Below are 14,673 nucleotides of genomic sequence, written 5' to 3' on the forward strand. Positions count from 1 at the left end.
GCATGCATTAAGCAAATCATAAATTATACATGCTAATTACCTTAGGCCTCGGCTTTAATGAATTATTTTAATTAAACTACAACATTGGGGTTTTGTATGTGTCTATATTTCATCCCCTGCCTAAGATGACCTTCTTCTTTGTCTAACTGGAACATAGTTAAGAGGACAACGTAGACTTGGATCACATGCTACAGAGCAGTGTAGAAATATTATCTAAAATGGTTGAAACAGATTTTATTTGTACAATGGTAGAAAAGAGAGGCTGGAAATGATACGATTAAAAACTTTGTGGTCGTGTTTGCAGATGAAAACATTTGTGGTATCACAACAGGTCTTGTTTTTATTCAGATAAAATGATATTTTCCAGACACCTTATTTTGACGTCATTACGGTCAGATGTGAGTTTTCCGAAACATCTCAGTGTTGACCTTCTCTTCCACTTGTAACATCATTATACAAGTGGTTTTGTGGTCTCTCTGAAGGGTTCCATTCAGTATATCATGTGGTTAGGGAAAGTTGAGTGTTAATTTATTCTTTTATTTTATTTTTTGAAACAAAGTCCTGATGCTTCTAATGACTGACTTCAAACCACTTATTTGTCACATTTAATAATTATTATATCAATCGGCACCATGCACTCTGTCTTTAAACATAATTATAGACCGTATGCTGCTGTTAAAATGATGCCATCTGATTTTTTTCTTTTTTGTATCTCTGTGTAGCACACCATCCATCAAAGCAAAAGAAATTCGGCTATTTTTTTTTTACATTTTACATTCTTATATGAATTTACAAAGAATCACCTCTTGTTCACATGTTGTTCTCATACATGTATCCGTATATTACATAAACCATTTACTTAACAGTGCAATACATATCGAATGAGACAAAGTTAAGTACACTGAAATCCAAATAAAAGAAAAAATGCTCAACTATAACTGTATTCATGGTACAGTTTTTTTTAATCTTTTGTGACACGTGTTAATTAGCTTAGCTGTGCTCAGTGTAAAAAAAAAAAGTTCAATATGTTTGTTAAAGCGGTTTTAATGTCATCGTTCATGTAAATAAATTCAGATTTCAAATTAAAGCTTCTAATCTGGCGTTGCAGTTTGAATTAATATAATCATCCAGAGTCCGAATTAATGTTACACACACAAATGGGGAGAAGGAGGGAAAAAAACTAACAGTGTTGTACAAACAGTCCGTGGGGGAGGGGTGGATTTAAATTCCAAAAGGGTCTCCCAGCTCGTTTCCTAGTTCCCCAGTCAGCAATGTGTTTGTGAAAAATCAGTCTTTTTGTCTTGCTGAAAAAAAGGCTAAATCTACATTGGTGGCCCAGTCTAAGTTTGCCATTCTTTGCACTTTCAATTCAAGTGAATGAGGGAGAATGAAGTGGCCTGAGACCCTTTATTTGATCTACTGGATTGTATAAAGTGACGGAATTCTAATGTATTTGTTTAATACCCCGAAATAGGCTGTTGCTTTCTACATGGGATGCAGATGAAGAGCGCCTTTTTTAAAATTTTATTTTTAATTTAAGCCTCTGAAAATAAAAGAAAGAAAGAAAGCTACAGTGTATTTCGCTCTTAGGAGGTAAGGGGGAAAAAAAGAAATTATAAAGTTGCACTGAGCGAAAGAAAGTAAACACGGCTCTAATTTGATTTCCTTCTGTGACATTTAACATATGTAACAATATATATTTTAACACTGTGCGTTGCTTTTTTCTAAATGTTTATTGTTGAGCTTAATTTAGTTAAGCCTGCAGCTTGATGAATGAGCCCGGTTGTCTGCGCTGTGACCATGGCATCGCAACTCCATGCATTCTAATGGACCCACTCCTCTCACTGCAACTCACACACTGAAATCATACAGGTTTGCATCGAAGAAGCAACTATTATTATTGCTATTATTATTATTGCTATTTTTTATTATTTTTATTATATATTTATTGGTGAAATTGATTTTAAAAATCTGCCAAATGAATATTCTGTCACCAGAGACCTGTAATAATTACAACAATATTTAAGAACAAGTAATAATAATAATAACATGTGACATTGTCTTAGATTAAATCTTCAGAAGCATTTTTGATTGTTTGATTCACTTTTAATGAGAAAATATTTCGATGACCATTTTTTTCCAATTCATAAATGCAGACTGTTTGCACACTTTTCGAAAGCACGCATGCTTGCAAAAAATAAACAAACAAAAACAACATCAATAACAACATCAGTATAACAACACCATTTTTTTTTTTTAGAATGCATGCTTTACCTAAAAAGAAAAGTACAAATGTACAGCATCTGAAACACATGGTCACCACAGCCTTTTAAATTAAATGCTTCACAGAACATTTTCTGGAAAATAGATATCTAAAACGTAAAACTAAAAAGTGCATTTTACAACATTTCGGAATCACTTATTTGCAATATTCACATCTTGCATTTTGAGGACGTCTCACAATAGTACTTTTCAATTTTGAAAAATGTTGATAACTCAGTTTGCTTTCTATTTTTTTTGTACAGGGATGGCAAGAACAGATCTAAATCCTACTCCTATTTGGTATTACCCTTAGCCATCATTCCAGTGGTAAAAGCAAACAACAGTTTCATTGACATTACAGTGGTCACACAGAAACGGTGCAAAAGTTTTGCTGTTAGATAAAACAGAATAAAGAAATTGCCACGGGAACTGTCATCAGAATGGATGGTGCCCAAAACAAAGTCCCCTCAGTGGCTCCACTTTCAACACTCACGTTTCACAATTAACTGAAAAATAGAATTATCAAATAATTTATATTTTCAAGAGCAAATACTTCGCTGTGCGATTCTGTGCTGGACTCCATATGACACAAGTTTAAAGCGCACATTCAACACATACACAAATAAATCAATATGCAACTGCAACTCGCCTTGATAGTTTCCGACGACAGAAAATATAAACTTTGGGTTTGGTAGAGGGGTCTGGGAGCCGGTCAGCAGTTCGTTCAGTGTCCGGGTTCATGTGGTCAGTGCACGGCCACAGACTGCAGTGTGGACGGGCTCGTCAGAGTCTCGCTCGGGGTCGCGGGGCTGCTTTGGCTCGTCGCGGTCTGTGGGGACGTCGGGCTCAGAGACTGCGGAGAGTTTGATAGAAACGCGGGGATGTGTGGAGGTAGCGCCGAGAAACCGGGCATGGTGGTCGGGGTGGGCTTGATTGGCACCGGGATGGCCGGTAACGACTGTCCTCCGTGACACAGGGACTTGATGGGCACGCCGTAGGCACTGTAGTCGCTGCTCGCCATGGAGATCGGGGCCGACGTGTCAATCACGCTGGTGTTGTACATGTGAGGCCAGGCTGTCGTCAGCTGGTTGTGCAGCGGGTACCCGGCGGACATGGACTGCATGGTGGAGAACGCCAGGCTGCCCGGGACCTTGTACTCTCTGGCGATGATGTTCTCGATGGCGAACGGGTGTTTAAAAGTTGACGTCTGGGACACTCCGAGATTGTAGGTTGACATCTGGGGGAGGTGTGTGCCAGTGGCTGCCAGGGCGCTCAGCCTCAGCTTGGCTTGCTGCTGGAGGTAATGGGCAGCATCCGACTGCTTACTGGGGGCCAGGTGATCGGACACACCCAACACTTTGAACCTTTTGCGGCGTCTCAAGAAACTTCCATTCTCAAACATGTCCCCGCAGCTGGGGTGCAGTGCCCAGAAACTTCCCTTACCTGGTTGGTCTGGGCGCCGGGGGATTTTGATAAAGCAGTCGTTGAAGGACAGGTTGTGTCTCAGGGAGTTCTGCCATCGCTGGGTGTTTTCCCTGTAGTAGGGGAATCTATCCATGATGAACTTGTAAATTTCACTGAGTGGCAGCATTTTCTCCGGGCAGCTCTGGATCGCCATGGCGGTGAGGGAGATGTAGGAGTACGGTGGCTTCTGGTCGCTGTACGTGTTTCTCCCCGGACGAGGCATCCTCGATAATTTTTAAGAAAAGCAATAAAAAGTAGTCTCCCTTAATTCCTTGGTGAAAGCTTGACGCTCTTCATGAAAACAGCCACTGGAGAAAGTTTCGGTGCAGGCAAAGCCGGAGCTGCGTCGTGCGTAAAACAGCCAAGTTGTGCGCCTCTGCTGTGTGCAAGCGGGCGGATGGTGCACATTTATGGAGTGACGGCTGCTGTAAGTCTTTCTTGCAAAGTAAGTCAGCTTGTCCCGCTAGCAGAGTTGAATAGACTTCATTTGGCGTCCTTGATAAGACGAGCTAAGTGGATGCCTCCATGGCCTTCCTCTAACCATCTGATAGTTTTATGTAGTGACATGAGCAGAAAAGACCCCTGTAGGGGCGCTCCATTAATGTGCCACCTCTTTGCTATCACATGACAATTGCCATGGGAGGAGGGGGCTGGGAGGAAGGCATAATCTGGTTTCATTTACACCTATTTACATGGACACCTTGGGCCAATGGAAATCATTTCCATTTGAAGACAGAAAAAGGGGTGAAAAGGCTCGGCAGCCGGAATTGAACTGCGATGGCACTCAGTGTGTGAAGGTATGCGCTAACACTTCTTCAGCGGACTTTGCAGCTCCTCTTAAAATATGGGATGTGGGTGAAAGTGAAAATTGTTCGGCGTATTATACCCTGATGGTATTCTGTAACTGTAAAAATGTTTTCCAATGCGTGCTGCAGCTGAGGGGGTTGTTTATTGTATTTATCTGGATGTGGATTTATTAAAATATCCTCTTTTTGCGCAGGGCTGTGTGTGATGAGTGCAGTTTTACACAGTGTTTTATTGTGAATTTTACGGTGATTTATTTTATGATGTGGGCTTGAATGAAAAATCCTGAAAAAATGCTTCGATGCCGAAAAGTTGCATTCTAACATTGTAAATGAAATGCACAGGCCACACAAAATAAATTGCCGTGAGCAAGTTTGTTGATGAGCCTACTATTAGTTTTTCTCAGCTAATTTTGCCCAGAGCTCAGCAAAGGAAGTGGACGATATGGAAAGAAGGAAAAAAAAAATCAACACAATTCAAACAATCCTGTTCAAACTGAAACTTCATGAGGCAATCAGGTCTATTGTGTTTATGTAAAGAACATTCAAAAGTACTTCAGAAATGCAAATAAACCCTTGAGGACGGGGTGGTGAAAACTGTATAAAATATCCATAAGTCAATTATATGAATGTGAAAACCAAATGGGAAGCCTATTTTGAGCTATTGCCATTCAAGCTTTTGGCCAGGGCCACCTTTCCGCTTGGAGGGTTCGTAATGCCCGGACCACACACACGCACACGCAGATTTGCTCATAATTTATGCTAATTTCTCCCCATAAATCCACAATGCGCCCCATCACCAGTCTGACGGATTACGAAAAGAATCGCATCGCGGGGGACACCGAGCTATTTTCACCCAGAAACAAGGAGCTTGATGAGGAAGAACGAGGACTGTTAAAAATTCAAAATCTTGAGTCATAAACTAAAAGGAGAAGAAGAAAAAACTGCACTATCTGAAGATATTAAATGTGCATGTGCCAAAATTTAACATTATATGGGAGGTAAAATGTTGTAATAAAAATAGGGGAAAGTCACATTAAAAAAACTTCCAGGGTTCAGTTTCATTATGTTTTCCTGCTGAGTGGCTTTTAACACCTGTCATTTCCCATTAATGTTGCGCTGAAAAGGATTTGTCCAAAAGGAAGTGGCCCAGTCGACCCATCTCAAACACCGGCGGATAATGACAACACACTGCCAAGTGCCAAACATCTTCTGACACCCAGCCTATTCATGCAGCCATTCATTTCCAACTAAACGCAATATATTTTCCGCTCTCACTCAGATTAATATGTCCGCGCGTAAAGCAGGTATGGAGCAGGCAGCTGTGATAAAATTGCAGCCGTAAATATTTTATTGAGGCGTGCACAAATCATTTGAATGTCGTTTTATTGTTATGCTTTTTAGTTTTAAAACTTCTCCTCGAAATGTCAAATCTTTGCCACTTTTATTTCTCCACGTTGGCCTCTTTTTTTTTTTTTTTAGGCCACCGTGCGTCATGCAAGTTAACCTGCAACACTGGCGTTAACCAGCCGAGCCACAGAGGAGAAGTGAGAGTTTGTCTTCTCTCACACACTGACTGTGGCTTTTTGAGCTCCAGGGTTATGGGATATTGGTCGGGCTTTTGTCCCTGTCGAATGCGCACACTGAAAATACCACCATGACTCTGAATCTGAATAGGGGGGGGGGCTTCTCTTTTTTCTGTAGCTGCTCCCAAACTCCTGAGTTCAAGCAGCAGTAGATCAAGTCTGCACTATGTTTGGTCATTTGTAGAAACCCGAACAAAGGTTGGGATAAGCCAAATTGCATTGCACTTGTGAACCGTGCCTCAGACTGAAGTATCCTTTATAGCAGGAGGGGTGGAGGGTGGGGGGGCTCCAACAATTTTGTGTGAGCTTTTATAAAAAAAAAAAAAAAAGAGAGGGAGAGAGAGGAGCGAAAACAAAGGGCACTTTCTGAAACATCTTAAAGTAGAGTAGTGAGGCGTGACATTCCCAGGGTGACGAGACACAAAGGCTGAGGTCACGGGGATGAAAACGAGAATCAAACAGCCACTTTCACACGTCTGCCCTCCACTGCTGCATCCCCGAGCACAATGGGAAACAAATGTTGTTAAAAGAGGATCGATGCCATTCATCCTAAAGCAGCGAATGATAGCCAAACAATATTGTCACAGTGGATCGAGTTGAGATATGCTGCCACCCAGACCTGCGCACGGAGAGAGGGATGGAGAGAGGGAGAGATAGAGGAGGAGGAGGAGGAGGAGGGTGCTATTCAGGGAACGATTAAGAGAAATTTAAAGCTGAGGGAGACGCTTATTACGCAAGAAAACATTTATTTAAGAGCTGAGCTCATGTTTGATTGTGGAAATGAATTTATATATAAATAGTCCCAATATCGATCACACTTAAGAGAAGATAAGATCATCCTTTATTAGTCCCACATTGGGGAAATTAGAAATACTACAGCAGCAAGAATCAAACATAGGCATCAGTAGCATCCAATTTTACGTGTAAGGAATATAAAAAAATATGAATGGAATAAAATCGAATATATACAGTGTAAAAACTATGTACAGTGAATAGATTGTACATTAATTGATTAATTGCACAGACAGAATGAACATTGCACAATTAAGAGAGTGGCAGTAATCTTTTTGTCGTAATGTTGTTTTTTTGACGCCAGAAATCGATATATTGGCTTAATTTCTGTAGTAATTTGAATTCAACTGTTCTTTATTTAAATCAGACAACGCAGCACACACAATAACCCGTACTTTTTTTTTTATTCCGGTGAATTATGATCGCGAATTTTCCTCTTTGAGATGTTCCAACTGTCTTCACGCAAGATTATAATTATAGCTGGCCAGCGTGTAGGTTTTAAAGGGATTTGTTATGTGCCTGGCCTCGGTGTTAAACACATCGCAGCGGTGTGTGTGTGTGTGTGTGTGTGTGTGTGTGTGTGTGTGTGTGTGTGTGTGTGTGTGTGTGTGTGTGTGTGTGTGTGTGTGTGTGTGAAGCAGGTTCAGTTTTGTCTGCTGCTGCTGCAAACTGTGACTCTCCAGAACCCCACCAATAGGCCTGTGCTTCTAATTAAGTCCGTGGTGATTTCAGCCCCTAGAGATGTTTTACGGTGCAATTAAGGACGCGCTGATGATGAGGTATGAATATTCAGCAGAATGACAATTAATTAGCAGACAGAGGGCTCTCACAAGAAGCTCCTCTATGGCAGGTTCAGCCTATATGACGGGACGCTCCCATTAAGGCCATCTTCACATAACTCTGCGTCCCTGAATATGGAGGTTTCACCATAATATAAAAATTACATATCTCGTTGTCCTCTCTATTGTTATGGACAATGACATGACAACATGGTGACTGTATTCGTTGTTGATTCTCCCAAATGGCGAGGAGGAGAGTCCTCCATCACAGCCCACTCCATTAGTTGTTTCATGGGTGACATCAGAGGGAGTGGAGCTACCTGGAAGAATAGACCTCGGGGCTTTTGCAGCATATGCTCGGATTATGCTTAATGGTCTAATTACATAAATTAGGCATTCATTATACGGCACATCATCTGTAACAGATATCTCAATTGAGCGGAGGCGGGAACGTCTAATTTAATTTGTCTGCGAACAGTTTCGTCCAATTAAACACCGAGGACAGACATAAAAGAGGATACATATTGACCAGCGCAGAACTGAGGGTTTTTTTCTAAAAAAAATTATAAATCTTTAAATAAATAAAAAATAAGGAATTTACTGTTTGGATTGCTTTTTATTCCCGTCAGGAGATTTAACAGTAAAGCTGCTTTCAGAAATGCAATGAACTCCGCAAATACTCTGAGGAGGCAGCAGTTTCACTCTGTGGCCATCAGATGGGGTCAGGTTCTGGAGGCTGGACTGGGAGTTCTAACACCACACACACACACACACACACACACACACACACACACACACACACACACACACACACACACACACGAGAGTGAGAGAGACTCAGATATCAGATTTTATTTATAACCATCTATCTTTATTATAACCAGATATAATACATAGATGATATATCTATCTCTCTATCTATCTATCTATCTGTCTATATGTCCGATTGTTAAATAAGACACCGCTATTGTGATTTTACATGATATTTCTGGATCATCTGTCTATCTGTATATGGTATTACCATGAAACTGTGTCTGCAGGCACAGTCTGTGTGTGTGTGCGTGTTTGTGTGTGTGTGTGTGTGTGTGGAGGAGGAGGAGGAGTGTCCCAGTTCATTGACTCCATATGGTGAGAAACAGCAGGACTGATGAGTGTGCTACCTGAGGTCCGTGTTTGTGCTGTCGACTGTAACCAAAACAGAGGCCCCACTGACCCACTGCATAATTCATTACAGACGAAGACAGCGTCGCTCACACTCTCACTTCTTCATTTAGCTTTTTGGTGACAGATGACTCCGTGACAACAAATCATCCTGTTTAACTACACACGATACTTAGCAGGCTGACAGATACAAGAGGGAAGGAGCAAAGAGCAAGAAGGGAAGTCGCTGCGAAGATGGTGAGATGGAAAAAAAGTAGATTGGCAAAAGATGAAAGGAGGAGAAAACCAGTCCATTTCAATATTGAGAGAAAAATGCAGGCGCTCTCATTACTATACCGTGCATTGCAGCATAATGAAGTAGTTTCATATGAACAATTATCGTGGGAATTCTGTCACTGTATATACGGTATTGTTAAAATGAGGGGATAATGCAATATTAAGCAATGTGGGATCATAATATATTAACAAAAAACTCAACAGAAGAGAGAACTTTCACTGTGAAGAGGAAAGATAAAAGAATATTATGCTAAAAAGAAGTATGAATTAACAGAGATCAATCACATCGCTACATGAGTTACCTTTCACAGAGGATAGAAATGGAGGCGCAGGGCTTTGAGGTGGATAACAACAGATCTGGTGAAGTCATCTTAAAGGAGGTATAAGTTTCCTACATGAACTGTTTTCAATAAACAACCAGATGACACATTGACTCTAAAGTTCTGATGGATTCAGATGTTGGGTCACTTATGTTGAAGTCAGGAAAATGTCCAGAAAATTCGAACATTTTTCTGAGTTTGTCTTTTACATATGAAGAGCACAGCAGGAGACTGTTGTGAGTCAGATGCGTCTACCACTACAGGAACATGTCCAGAACTTTCAGGCGAGGGGAGGGGAAGAGCGAGCAGGGTATGAATTCTTCTGTGGAAAGCATGTATTTTTCTTCACAGCACATTGAGACAAACACCAAAAGCCTTTGAATCTCACTTTCCAAGTTGACACATTCATCTGTGTCTTCTACGCATATGGTATCTCCTTTTTATCCTGAGATATTTGTATTCTTTTTGTTTTTTTCACTTTTGCGCCTGTCGCGTTTTAGAAATATAATTGACACGTCCGCTCGCTGATGGTAAATATTCATATGGACTCAATCCGACATTTTTCAGACATGTCTTGAAGAAGCTTTAGTGACATTACGCCCCTTTGAGGTCAAAGGTGTAAGGAAAAGTTATAACCTTTAGCCTTTCTGTTTGTGTTATCTTTTCTATTATCTTGTTATAATGGGGGGAAATTATAGAAACAGTACTAGCTATCTTTTAAGCCTTTGCCCAGATTAATTACACCACAAGTGTCCAAAGTATATGCTATAATGAAGGATAAAAAGCTTTGAACTCCGGGATCAATTCTGAGGAGGTTGACATGTCCCTCACCAACAAGTCTCTCCTTTGGGGGGTTAAATGTGTGAGATGTCTAACGAAGGCAAATCCCTTTTTTTATTGTGAGCTTGTGTGGTTGGAAGGCACAGTCCTCCGTGTGGTATGTTCATGTTCATCCAGACCTTGGCACTGCTCAGAACACACTTAAACCAACTGGGACCCAATGAGGGGCATTTTGTTCTGTCTTTCATCTTATTCATCGGGGGGAATGCTCAGTCTCCAAGGATGGCTAACAGAGCCAAAGACCAGAACAACACAATACACAGTAACAATACTGTGTTTACAACACACATAAACAAAAACATACGCTGGATGCCGGGAACACCCATCGGGAAGGTAACAGAGTGAAAAGATGTCACAGAAATTTTATTTTTAAAGCTTAAAGTTTGCAAATATAATTCATCTGTGGACACATTAGTGGAAAAGAGATAAATTGAAAGAGCTAAATTTGGCTTTGGTCCTTCTGAGCTTCGTATCCGAGGTAGCTTAGCTCATTTTCACACATGAATTCCAGGAAACTGTCCGGAACATTGGGCTTGGACGTTTTCCAGAGGTTGACTTTCTCATATGAAGATGCAGAAGGAGGAAAAAGACACTGGCGTTGGCCCTAATCATCTCAAGCTCTTTAATCTAGTTGTCTTTCCGAGTTGACATCTTTGTCTTCTACAAGTATGACACCTCTTTTTTCATCCAGAGATAATTGATTTCTTTCTGGGGGGTTTTCAGCTTTGCATCCATCACATATGGACATTTTCCTGTATTCTCACATGGGCTCACGCTGGCATTTTCCAGGCATTTAAGAAGGGGGCTGACAGGAAAAGTTCCAGAAAATGTCTGGAACAACTGACTAGAGACGATGGGCCTCTCTTTTGTTTTAACAAGTATTTTTTGAAGACACAACTATAGCTTCCAAGGCAGCGTCCAACGAACACAATGACCAATCACAAAGTGCCACTTCTATTGACATGTTTTAATTGGTGTGTGATATATGCTGCTGTACGACTCAAATTTGCATCGCTAAGCATAAACAAGCCTCACAGTAAATCACAAAGAGCTTGAAAGAGAAATGCAAACAAGCAATGTTGCATGGTACGCTTTGCCACTGCTCCTTTATGGGTGACCAGCTCAATCCGCCTCCTGCTGAAAAAGGTAATATGCATGACACATTTCCAGGCACTAATTCATTTGTTTAGTAATAGGGGAGCTAACCTGTACTGAAAGCATGGGTGCAGTGATGAAAACATAAAGGCTGCTGCTAATCCACGGCTATAATCAAAAGGGCACAGGAATCAACCTCTGCAGAAGCTTTTCTTGTCATTTTAATTAAGGTGAAACTTGAATATTTGTGCATCTATAAAAGCGTGCTCAGAAGACATGCCACAGTGCCGACCCAGCATCATTATACCACCAGTCTGCTGTGACACTGACAGTGTGAGGATGCAACCCCAAGCTGGCAGCCAAGGACCTTGCAAAGCATGGCTAATAACTAAAGGAAAAATATGTATTTTTGTGTCTGAAATCCTGTTGATTAAGGGCTCTCGATGCAGCATTGTAGCTAATATATGACAAGAGTTATTTTTGAACGATAGCAGTGATAGAACTGATGAACTGTGATGTTGATTACCAGACCCTTAAGGGTCCACACTTGAAAATAATGTTGTTGACACTGACCTGTTCAGAAGCAAGTACTTCAGATGTGACAAAGCATTTGAATTATAGATGAGGGAATACGCACCAGCCTGCATGCACACAAAAGAATGCAATTACATTTCTATCAAACAAATTTATTTTAGAGTTGAATCACGATGCACCGATGGAAGAGCACTGGAAGAATCCTATGAAATGTCAAGTACCGCTGCATATCAGGGACAAATCTTTACCGGTCACAGCTACTGTAGGCACACTGAGTATTAACAGCCTTGTCAGCTGGGGAAATGCTCCGCTCCCCTGAACTAAACCAAAGCTATTACAATCCCAAATAATTAACTTTCAGCTCAACAGCCATGTTGTCGTGACAACTAGGATGAGAGGATATGCATAAATAGTTTTGAACAAAATATCTGTTTCATAAAAAAGAGGGAAAAAATTGTATTTTTCTCACTATATGTGGAAGTGTTTGACAACAAATCAGTTTCCAGACACTGGATAATTTGTATGTTAAGTCAATGTATTATATATTTTAAGAGAAAGTCCTCAATGATAGATTTAAAGGTTCAGTGTGTTGCAGCTGAACACCCCTCACCTCACCCTCTTCATCCAAACATGAAAGAGAACCTGTGGTAGCCTTCAGTTGTCATAAAAACTCAAATTGTCATTGTAACAAATTGATGAAAATAGTGTTGTTTTATTGTAACACCAAACTACACTCTCTACATAACTTTACACTTTCTCTTTTGATTTCAGTTTGTAACTGTGGTGCATGCACCTGCCTTCTCTAAGAGGATATCAACTCTTCAGTTGTTTGGAATGATTTACATTTAGTCACTTCACAAACCATCCCATCACAATTATATGCAAGCTTCAATGAACCTGGTAAAAAGATGAATATGCAAGTTAAGCCAATTGCAAAATTAATTTCCATTTAAGTTATGTTGCAATATGTTGAAATACGACAAATTGTAATGCTACCAAACTATCCATCCACCACAATGGTTTTTAACACGTTTTCCTTCCTTTTAGGCACTAATATGTGGAGCAGACGTGGAGTTTTAGTAAAAATCTCTTAATTTACATCATGAAATAATGAAAAATCAGCCAAACAAAACAATACCTGAGCTCAACCTTTATTCGCAAGTAGGACAACAGGTGGGAGAGAATGAGTCAGAAGAAAAAACAAAAAACTCAAAAAGTGATGTAGAAAGTTCACAGACATGAAGTCCCTCTTTCCTTTTTAAATAAAATTAATATTTTTGTTTTACTTAAAGTGCCTTGAGTCAGCCCCAGTTCTGAACTGCCCGCAAATTAGCACTGTTATTTCATCATTACTATGTTTATGTCCTCATCCCACTGACAGACTTCAACAGGCGTTAAACCAACTCAGGTAATATGGCCTAATAAATCGAGACCAATAAAAAGCATTTAATCGTGAGTGTCAACATGATTAATTGTGCACTAAAATCCATGTGAGACCTCCTAGTCATGAGGCCAGAGAGGAGGCATTTTGCATTTCAGCAGAACTGGCACCAGGACAAGAAGTGAATCTATCTGTGGGATGGTATGAATATCAAATTAATAATTAGCCATGTAATTTCTCCTCAGGAATTACTACGCCTCAAACCGGTTGGTGAATTTAATTATTAGCAGCCTTTTTGTTTCCATGTCCCTCTCATTACTGTCAGGTTTGATGTAACGTAAACTTCATTAAAAATTAAAGCAAGAGTCTTAATTATGAGGCCACACTGACTGAAGTTAGAATTAGCCAACTCAGTGATGTGCAAATGAGAGCATTATTTAAGAAACATGCTGGAAGTAGTTATGCTAATTTCAAGAGTTCACAGTAGCAGACCTTTTCACTTGCAGTTGCATATTCATTAAACACACTATGCAAATTTAATGTAGCAGTCTTAGTAATGCCTTGTTAATTTATTCAGATTTATTGAGTACAACTTGTAAAAAGTACCAATTTAATTACCCTATCTCCTTGGAAGGTAAGGGATGTGGCCAAGGTTTTAAACTGTGTAAATCAGGATTAGTGTGGTTTGATGGAGAAATAGGGAATGAAAGGACACTGCTGTTAAAAGCCATGCTTGAAAGACATATTGATTTACTTAAGGCATGAGCCAAGCAAAATTCTCTGACACGCACACAGCCAGCCCCCCCCAAAAAAGAGCAGCATGTGTACAGTTATAGTTGAGGGTGAGTTCAACATGCATATCTTCATGTCATAATAGCATCAGCTAGCTGTCTCCTGAGGGGGAGCTTTTCTTTGTATGGAATGTTGAAATGAAACAAGAAACTTAACACTTGTACTTTATTTCCAGTGAGGAACTTGTGAGGGTTTTGTACAATATATAGAAAGCTGTACAACATCATAAAAGCTGGGATTTAGTGCCAGTCAATAAATCATAGTCTATTTGCATAATACATGTTTTGAACCTAAAATCTGAGCATGCAAAGTAACTAAAGCAAAGAAATAAGTGTAGTGTTGTTTATACAAAGTCTCAATCACAGATATATGGACTCATTTACAGTTTATTCACAAAACTAAAGCAAACAGCCGCTGTTAACTCATATTTCTGTGGTGGTAACAGGTATTACCACAGGCTGAAAAACTGTCTTATATGGAGACTCTAGTTTTCCCTCACACATTGGACAGGCTCTTATCTAACAGTTAAATACAAAAGTAGTTCACTGAAAGGAGCGTGGCACATCTGCAGCTTTAAGTGAAAAAAGA

At 40.1% G+C, this 14,673-nt stretch overlaps 1 protein-coding gene across 1 annotated transcript; it reads right to left on the reverse strand.

Moving 5' to 3' along the window:
• Positions 1-213: 213 nt before the first annotated feature.
• foxb1a (forkhead box B1a) lies at positions 214-4,342 on the reverse strand. The gene has a single exon (XM_020078432.2). It carries the CDS (start codon positions 3,947-3,949, stop codon positions 3,008-3,010), a length of 942 nt encoding a protein of 313 aa, XP_019933991.1. The 5' UTR covers positions 3,950-4,342; the 3' UTR covers positions 214-3,007.
• Between the last annotated feature and the right edge of the window lie 10,331 nt (positions 4,343-14,673).

Source organism: Paralichthys olivaceus, chromosome 7 (genome assembly GCF_024713975.1).
Source record: "Paralichthys olivaceus isolate ysfri-2021 chromosome 7, ASM2471397v2, whole genome shotgun sequence".
In the NCBI taxonomy this organism is placed as follows: Eukaryota; Metazoa; Chordata; class Actinopteri; order Pleuronectiformes; family Paralichthyidae; genus Paralichthys; species Paralichthys olivaceus.

Excerpts from the sequence above, each read along its gene's own strand:
- foxb1a (XM_020078432.2), bottom strand. The coding sequence starts at position 3,949 with ATGCCTCGTCCGGGGAGAAACACGTACAGCGACCAGAAGCCACCGTAC.